At 46.8% G+C, this 9,665-nt stretch overlaps 1 protein-coding gene across 2 annotated transcripts in view; it reads right to left on the minus strand.

Moving 5' to 3' along the window:
- Window positions 1-9,448, minus strand: part of FGF14 (fibroblast growth factor 14) — a 401,593-nt gene extending 392,145 nt beyond the window's left edge. The window contains exon 1 of one of the 2 annotated variants that reach the window (XM_027730757.2): window positions 8,830-9,448. In XM_027730757.2, the coding sequence (XP_027586558.1) occupies window positions 8,830-9,037 (208 nt within the window). In that variant the 5' untranslated portion in view covers window positions 9,038-9,448. The remainder of the gene's footprint in view (window positions 1-8,829) is intronic. The other variant, XM_027730754.2, reaches the window with a different exon arrangement.
- Window positions 9,449-9,665: the final 217 nt, after the last annotated feature.

Genomic DNA, 9,665 nt, shown 5'->3' on the forward strand with positions numbered 1-9,665 from the left:
CACATATATGTATTACATAGGAAACTATAACAGTTTAACTTACTTTCTCTCACACTTTCACAACTCCACAAACATTACTAGAGTTTAAAGTCCAGTTTGAAAACAAAATAAGACCTCCTATTACATTCAATAATAAAATAAACCTGTGTAGTCATTCTGCTCATGGCCACTAACTAATTATTTGAAGTTGTGCAGAGAACTTAAAAATACCTGAAAGAAATACAATTAAGAGCCAATTTTCCTCAAAGATCCTATCTAAAGTGAGATGCTTGCACAAAGAGAAGGTGAAAGAACTAAAAGAGATGTGAGAGGCAATAATGGAGACAACAGTGTTTGGAATAGATCAAGGTCATATTTGTAGAGATAATAAACATCTGAGTAAGGCCATAAGACTAGAAAATGTTGGTACTGAAACTCTGTGTAACCACATTGTTTGAGGCAGAAAGTGTCCTTCACATGGGAGCATAGATTTATAAGACCAAGGGGATAGGAAGAAATCTCTTAGGGGTGCCAAGCTTTACAAACTTTAATCTATCTGTTAATTCTACTTTAAAACATGGATTTTAGTGAAAGGTGGAAGAACCTAAGCCATAAAATTATCTTGGTTTTAGACATCGTGAATTTAGTTCACATCTGAGATCTTGGGTTGATCTCCTGGTGGGATAATCTGCCTAAGTCACATCTAGGTTCAGTTTCTCAGGAACTATTAGCATTCTGGGTTTGACTTGAAATTTCCAGTTGGAAGGAAATCAGAACAGTAAAGTGGCTTTTTGTGTCATGAGCACTATGAATTAATAGGGACTACTATTAATTTAAGCCTTATTAAGATATTCCTGATAGGATACTCTATAAGATACTACTATACAGATGATTTAACATATTTTTAAGCATTTTGCTCTTCTTTAATTTTTCTACATCTTTTTCTATATTTTCCACTATGTTTTGCACTAGTAGTTCCTCTTCATCTCATTCAGTGTCAATAAATGTGCCTATACAGCAATGAGTGATACGTGTAGAAACTACTGAGCAATGGTAATACTCCATAATGCACTTCTCTAATGAGAAGCATGAACTGCAAACTGTATAATCTGGACATTGTTTGAATGTAGGAGGACATGCTTAGAAATACATTTACTGAAAGAGTAACAAGTCTGGCAAACTTACCTTCTTTAAATTAACGTTTTCGGCTCAAACCTCATTAAAGGGCAATGAAATTCCTGCGTATTTCCTTTGCTAGCATTGGTGAGAACCAAGAGATTCATGTGTAAACAGAAGTCTTTGCTTTTATATGCAAGCTCTCTCCTGTTCAAACCATTCAACGATGGTAAAAAATTCTAGTTTTCAGTCACACTGGAGCTTAATTCTTTAAAAGCTTCTTCGAGGGAGTCATATCCTTCTTCCCTCAAGGGAAAGGACTTTGTGAAAACATGCCCTTTTCAGGAGATATTTCCTTATCCCATAGGCCTAGAAAATCCATAGAAATTAACTCCTTTTAGCTGGACGAAAGCAGAGTGTTCAAAGAGATGTGTCAGCTGCTGCTTCATTTGTGTCCTCCAAAGCCAAAGATACCTTATATCCTCAGCAAAGCAAGTTACGCTGCATGGGAACCGAGATGGTAGAAATACGCAGTACTTCAGGACAGTTCAAGAAGGAGAAGAAACCATGAAAGAAGTGCTTTTCACCTGAAAAGCACTGTAATTGGTAATTACAAACACAGGGCAGAAATAGCAGGGTTAGCCTCTGTTTTTCAACAGAATAACCAAGTATCCATAGAAAGTGCAAACCCCTCCATGTCCTTTCCACATGGCACATGGTTACATGCAGCTCACTGCCATGCAAAGTTTTCCTATGCCCAAAAATAGAAATGCAGTTTGATAAGTAAATTTGCGTAGCTCTTTCAGAGGCTGCTACATGCAGTGGCCTGAATACAAGCTCTGACCTCAGACAGACAAGTGACAGCTGAAGACTGAGGGGATGGATTAGGGGAAGTATCAAACCTAGATTTGCCCCATGTCTTGTATTTTTGCTTACACCATCTAATGCCCAGAGATGGGGACAGGACTAAGGCACAAGTCCTGTACATTCTGTATCCTCACTGTGTTCTTATCTTTCCAGATGACAAAACCATACACACAAAAAACATGGATGACTTGATGAATTTTCAGTGAACAGCAAAGTCTATTCCTCTACCAGTTCAGTAAAATACAGGCTTTTTGAGAACCTCCTTAGAATAATTTTTTCATAGAGTATTACAGTTTATTTGTTTCATTGTCTGTGAACAAAAGTCAAAACCATTCCAATTGAATTAAAATGTTTAACCTTGGTTTGATTGTACTGTCTGATGGGACCAGGTACATTTTAGTGCCACAAAAAGATTAAGCCACGTAATTTCCAAGATATTGCCTTCTGCATGCAAATGTTAAAACTTGTTCAGTGCAATTCCTCATGCTGTTTCCAGTTAAAAGTAAAATAAGCAGGTGTCAGAGTGAAAACACAAAATACAGACATTAAAATTAGACTATCAATTTCTGCTAGCAACTCCATGACATCTTTTGTCATCTGACCCACACAGCCATTCAATATTAACTCAAAAACTATTAAAATATTATGTTCACCACAGTATGTTACCTAAACTAGTGCATTAAATTTTACTGCCGAAGGTGTTATTCATCTGAATAGTGCATTGAATATTACTACAGATATTGTTATTCTGAATTCTCAATGCTATTTCATCAGCAACTATTTACTTTCCTTGTTACTATTAATGTGACTGCTTCTAATAGCATATGCTACAGATACACCAAACCTGCATTCCATCTACACATTAAAAGCTTTTCACTTGATTATTGTTGAGGTTTTGCCCTCAAAAAGTTCTTCTTCAGAGTCAGCGTGCTCCTGTTTTGAAAAACAAATTTGTTAGCTATTCACACTCTATTTACCTTTACTGCAGAGTATATTAATAAGAATACATTACTTACATTTTTCTTGCTGGGCGTTCAGTCCATCATGGTACCAAACACCATTAGTTCCCTTTGCAATTATTGTTTTCAGTACTTCTGGTTGGCTCTAAAGATCCACTTCAAGAATACAATAACTTTTTTTTAATAGTTTGTCTAAAGATGAATATACTCTTTTCAGCAGTTTATTATATGATCTCCAAAAAAAATAGTTTCTTCCCAGTTGCTTCATTTGTTATGACAGTAGAAGCCCATTCTGTGGAAGAAGCAGGCTCTTTCTGAATGAAACTTGGCCATGGTCCTGCAAAGTTTATTTCCAGGTACACTGTTTTTCTACTGTACACACACATATACTCTTTCTGTACAGCAGCAAATAGCTCTCGGGTACATTAATTGTACATCAAGTCTCATGCTATGTCTCAGCAATTTTTTTTCACAACAAAGATTGTAAAACTTTAAGATCATTCAATGTTTTCCTACTCAGTAAGTTGTTCAGCAAACTAGTAATTTATCTTTGAAAAGCTATCATTTGCTGAAATGTGAAAAACAAACAAAAGGTCCAACAGCACACTTGTGCAATGTTCAGACATTGCCTGTGATTTCTAACAAGCGGGAAAGCAAGGCATAGGAAAGCAACAGTGTGTTCAAAATCACAAAAGCCATCTAGAAGAGAATTAGGTAAAGAAACAAATCACTGCTCCCTAAGTAACAAGATCATCATTGACTGAATGAAACATGCTCCAGCAGGACTCACTGCTCACAGGTACATCTGGCAAACATCTGTAAATATTCAGCAGAGATTAATTTGCACACAACCACTTCATTTATCCAGCTGGATTCCAGACTCGCAGTGTTTCATCCTACATATTAAGTTTTCTATGAAAACTTCAGTAGTGAACCTACACCATCTACAAAATGTCACCTCAGAGTCAGTGTAATGCCCTGATTCCTGTTTCTTTAGATTTATGAAGTTCTCTTGAAAAACTGGTTTCCAGTTTCAAGCAACTCTCTACTCTCCAGATTATATTTTTACAAGCATTTACTGGACAGAAAACTTTTACAAAGAGACAAATTCTGAATATCTAAATCACTCCTTATCTAGATTTGAGGTCAATAGACATTTTAGCTTAAAATTTGTATACTTAACATAATCCAAGAAGGTTATGCAGGATAAACATCAAACTCAAATGAAAACTACATACACATAAATATTTAAAACAATGGTATCTGTAAATACATTTTTTGTATTTTCCTTAAGCCTAAGTCATCTTTTTTTGTATTTGAATTCATTTATAAATGGCCTGTCATTAGTAGACATTGAACTAGGTGCAAACATTTTATCACAGTAGGGAGATACATGAGCAGGCATAAATTTCACCCCTTAATAAGTAGAATATGCAATTTAATTTGATCAAGAATAATTAAATTTGTATAAATTCAGGAAATGTATTCCATAGAGGACAAAACTTCAGAAGGTGAAATATATGTAAATAGGTAGTTTTACATTTGAGCAAGAGAAACGGATCACAGTTCAATTACCATTACGAATTATGGTATTCAAGCAGTCAGAGCTGCTTTTCAGACCTACATGAGAGAAACTTCAAGGACCCAATCCCACAGGTCTTACTGAGGCAAAATACCCTTTGTCTTTTGGTGGGAAGTTTGTTTTCTATGAGTAAGAAAAGTGGGGAGGCCAAATTGTTTTAGAAATCAGACAAAGACACATACTGTATGTTTTATGGACAGGACGCAAGCTTCCATTTCAAACAGATCCTTGCACGGCTGTGCTTAGAAACTTTTTCAAAATTGTTAGCAATCATGAAATAACAATCTAGCTATTTTATGGAGAAGGAAATTAACAAGGGACTATGCAGACATTCCAGTTCATCCACAGCCTGTATTTCTTTTTAAATAGGTTTTGTATTTGAGATTGATATGGGATTGATACTTATTTCCTAAACTAAATTCCTCTATCAGCGACATATTTATAGTAATGCCATTTTCCATCTACTCTCCTGTCAACAACCGTGACTGCATTGGAGAGATGCTTCTCCTTGGAGGTAAAAATGGAGAGGAAACCCGATCCATCCTGTCTGTTGGGTTGCCACCAGGAGTGAAATGTGATAGCAATTTCTGCAATGGGGGTATCTAGTACTCCAGCCAACTAAAACATCTCCCATAGGCACCCAAACAGCTGTCATCTGGGGAAAAGAAAATCTATTCACTTGCTAGATTTGCTTCAAAAGGCAGCCAGAGATAACCTCTTTCCTCATTTCTTCTCAGGCCCCAAATCCTCCCCATGATGTAGCCATTCCCAAACTAAACAAACTCAGTTTAGAGCCTGGAGGTGGTGGTGGGGAAGCCACCAGGATGGCATATTATTGCAAGCCGTGGCTCAGGGCATATGGTCTGGAGCAACTTTTAACTCTTTGTGAGAAAAAACAATCTCTTTTTTCCACACTTTGAGAAGTCCTCTCTGTGTGTACAACAAACAGGAAGGGCAGAGTTAGATAGAAATAATTACAAAAGCAAACATTTTCGTGCTGGACAGGACACTGCGGATACGTGGGGCTTCATTACTTTTGGTACCACCAGGAACACTCAAAAAAATTCAGCAGCTGAAAACACAGCCACACCTACTGATTTGCAAAGTTTTTGTCCTTATAAAGAAGTGTAAAGAGGTAAATAATTGTAGTAATCAAAAACAGCTCCTCTATTCAGGATATGAAATTCGAAACCAAGGGGTTTCAGCCAGCTGCATTTCTGTGATGAATAAAACAAAGCCTCCTGATGCAACTCTACCAGAGACTTGCACACAGCCCGTCGGACACCACATCCCTCCCTGCCCCACTCGCCCTCCCCCCCCCATCCCCTCTCTAGAGCTCTGATAGGTGCCGGTAATCCCAGCAGGGCCACCTGAGGCCCCTGGAGACGGCAGGGGAGCCCGGGAGGGGGTCATCACACGTGCAGCCAGCGGTGGGGAGGAAACGCAAAGCAGAGAACATTTGGAAAGGAGCCACCCAGTCCCATTTCTGGAAATAGACCAGCTCTTGAAAGGGATAAAAAAAGTGCAGCAGGCCTAAAATAGCTGAATAAACTGCAATTACAGCCAGCGTTAGCTGCCTAACCTGCTGGATTTTCCGCACGGTTGGATCAGCGGCAGCTGCTCGTTCATGTGATGCCTTTTGAGACTAAAAAACCCAGCGGTTCCTGCAAAGTTTGGCGGGCAAAGGGGGCCGGGGGCGGGTAGCGAAGCCCCACGCCTCAGGGGGGATGGGGATCTCCGGCTCCCGCGGGCCGAGCTGCCCGCAGAGGGGGAGGCCCACGGCCCGGAGCGCGGGGGCACCGGGGAGGTCGGACATCACGGCACTGGCTCTCTGAGCTCCCGCAGGCTGCCCCAGCCTGGGTTGAGATGATCTGCCGTCAGAGCAACAGAGCCTGTGACCGAGCTACCAGCTAATCCGGCCAAGCGGATTATTAGCCTCCTCAGACAGATAGCCGCAGTTCGGCGCTCCCGGGAACGGCTCGGCTGGGCTCGGCGTCCCGGCTGCTCCGCCGGGATCGCGTCGGACCGGAGCGGAGCAGCGCAAACTGTGCGGGCGGGGAGCGAGACCGGGGACCTGGCCGGCGGGGTTCGTACCTGCCAGACCCCCAGTCAGCGTCCCCATCCTCCTCGCCCCGTTCACCTCTCTTGCTTAGACGTGCTCCCCCCACTCCTTCAGGAGAGGGGATCAGCCCTCTTCAGACCAGGTCAGCCCTCCGCAGGCAGGGTGGCGGTGCCACTCCAGCCACCCAAATCCACTCGTCCCGTGCAGAGGGAGTAGGTAAGTGCGGCAAAGTCCCCGGGGAGGTGGAAAGCTGTGCTGTGGCCCCTGGCACTCCGAGATACATGACTTGGCTTCAGGGGCCGATGCTTTGACAGCGTCCCCTCTGCAGAGGAAGGACACGGGTCCTTGGGGGAGGGCTGGAGGGTGAGGGGGGTATACACCTCTCCCACCGGTATGCAAACTGAGAGGTCTAGAAACCACCAGCCCCCCACTTCCAGAATCCCTTCCTCCAGAACATCGCCTCTTGCCCAGAGCACCACGGCGCTGTGGGGCGGCAGCAGCGGGCAGGGCAGGCAGGGCCACGGCGTGGCTCTGCTCTCCCCCCGCGGTCACGGCCCTGTGTGCGTGGCCCGGGCAGGGGGAGAGGGGCGTCCCCAGGGGCTGCGAGAAAGTGTCCGGCTGCCCTGCCCCTGTCTGCTCCATTCCTCCCCGGGGGGCACACGGCAGGGAAGTGGCCCCCGGCTGGCCGCAGCGCCAAGGGGCGAGTGAAGCAAAGGGCACTTTGCGGGAGGCTGAGCGCAGCCTCCGGCGGGGCATTTCGGCCTCTGGTATGCTAAGAAGTGGCTGCTTTTCGCTGCTGCGGCAGCGGCGGGGGGAAAGGGGCGAGACGAGCTGGTAAACGGAAGGCGGGGGCGGAGAGGGGTAAATCCGCCGATGTGCCCACCTCGGCTCTGCACCGGACCCGGACTGTGCAGAGCAGGAGCCGGTACCCCGGCTGCCGGAGAGGAAAGGGGTGCGGGCTGCCAGTGCTGCTGCTTGTTGATGTTGGGGTGTCAGAGAGGCAACGAGAGCCTATGATCTACTACACTGCAGTGCCAGCGTCAGGAGCCTTCTGCTCGGGAGCTGCCACTGCAGGGCAGCCGGCACACACACACACACCAGCGCGCACACACGGCATCCCTCCCCTCACGGCATCCCTCCCCTCACAGCCTGGACTCCGGTGGCTCTCATCTCCCCAAGCACTCAAGTGCTTGAAGACAACCTGCCGGCCGCGGGGAGCGAGCTCGGCGGTGGAGGGGACCGGAGGCCGGTATCTCCCCTGAAAAGCTTGGCTCCCCCGCCTGCCAAGCATCCCTCCTCGCCCACCTTGCTCGCCAAGCCTCGGGCTTGGCCGCACGGACGCCCCGAGCAAGAGGGATGCAACAGCAGCAACGTGACCCCCGGAGACCAGGCGGCCCAGAGCACCTGCATTTGCATTTCTTATGTAATGTACTGCAAGTTTCCCCCTCGGAACCGGGTTGAACTGAAGCGCATGATCCCGACTGCCAGGCAGACATGGAGACGGACGCAGAGACACCAGCATGTGCACAGAGGGGTCATCCCGGCAGGGATACGCGCAGGAGAGGCGCAGCCAACCCGCCGGTGTTGCTGCGGCCGCTCAGCATAGCTGGCTGAGTTGCCACCTGGGCACAAGCCCTAAGAAAGTGTCCACCTCCATCCCTCACCCCCCTCCACCCTCCCGGCCTAGAGTGCCGGAGGGCGAGTGACAAGGTAGAGCCCCCAGGCCGGGGGCGGGGGGTGTCAGGCTTGACTTTAGAAAGCAGAGCGAGGCGGTGGGTGGGTGTGTGTGCGTGTGGGGTGACATACTGCAAGCTATTCAGAAAGTGTTGTGCAGGACCCAAGCCCCGTCACACTCGCCCACCGCAGGCAGGGCTGGCTAACACCAGCACAGGAGAGCCAGTCTCCTCTTTCCAAAACTGACTGGGGGGTTTGCATCGTGGTCGGGAGTGGGGGGCTATAACGGCTTCCCCTCAATAAGGGTAGTGATATAAAAGTTTCCACCTTGGAAATAGCACATAGGAACTAGGAGATGCAGGCTCGGCTAGGGTCGCCTTTGATTATTTTTTTTTCCCCTTTTCGGTGGTGACAGTGGCTGAAGCTAATCCAAACCGCTCCTTGCTTATTCATACACGTACGCACATGCATGTCCGTGCTGGCCTCTATATATCCCCCCTTCTCCCCTCATCAGGATTGCAGATCTACCTCGGCGAGCAACAGACAGGTTAGCATAGAATAAAAACAGCGCATTGCAATGGATTGCTTACCAGTTGGGTTCTTGTTTTTCTTAAGACTCTTGCCACAAAGACACTGCAGCATATGCGATCCTTTGCTGAAAATGTTCCAAAGAAACCACATTGATTTGGGCGAAAAGCAATCCAGCAGCTTATACACCCTGAGAAAGAAGAGATCCTTGTGGTTGCATAATAATAAATTGAGACCAGTTCTCCTGAAGAGGGGCACCAGTTTTATCATAGAAAAAGCGATTATATTCCGTTCTTCTCCCAGGTTTTTTTCCTCACGTGGTATATTTCTTTGAGACTTTTCAATGGATGCTTTTTTTTCAGCCAGGCTGAATGGTTATTCCCCCTAGACCAACACTGGATTATAACCAAAAGCGTGGAGAGCAAATATAAGAAATCCCTTTTTTCAGCATGAAGCCAAACGAAAAGTAAGATAGTGAAATCCCAGCCGAGGCCAAAACCTCATCGGAGACACCAGCAAAACGCGGAAGAAAGATGCCCAGAGAGAAAACCATAGCCTGGTACTTGACTGCTAGGAGGATGGGTGGATCTGCAGAACAAAAGCCACGGCAGGATCCATCCTACTGAACGACTGCCATTGTGCAGCCCCGCGGCGGGAGAGCGCACCGCCAGCACCCGGCGAAGCCCAGCTGAGGCGCAGAGAGCGCTGCCGGCCGCGGGCGCGGACCCCGCCCGCAGCCCCTGCCGATGCCCCGCAGCCCCCGCCGCCGCCCCGCGACGCCGCCCGCCCTCGCCCGCGCGGGCCGCTCGCCTGCCGGCCCCGCTGCCGCTGCGCCCCGCACCGCCCCGCACCGCCCCGCACCGCCGCGCAGGAGGCAGCACCCCCGCCCCGCGCCGCC

This window comes from Pipra filicauda, unplaced genomic scaffold, assembly GCF_003945595.2.
Source record: "Pipra filicauda isolate LSUMZ 115617 unplaced genomic scaffold, ASM394559v2 scaffold125_size2111803_pilon, whole genome shotgun sequence".
NCBI classification, from domain to species: Eukaryota; Metazoa; Chordata; class Aves; order Passeriformes; family Pipridae; genus Pipra; species Pipra filicauda.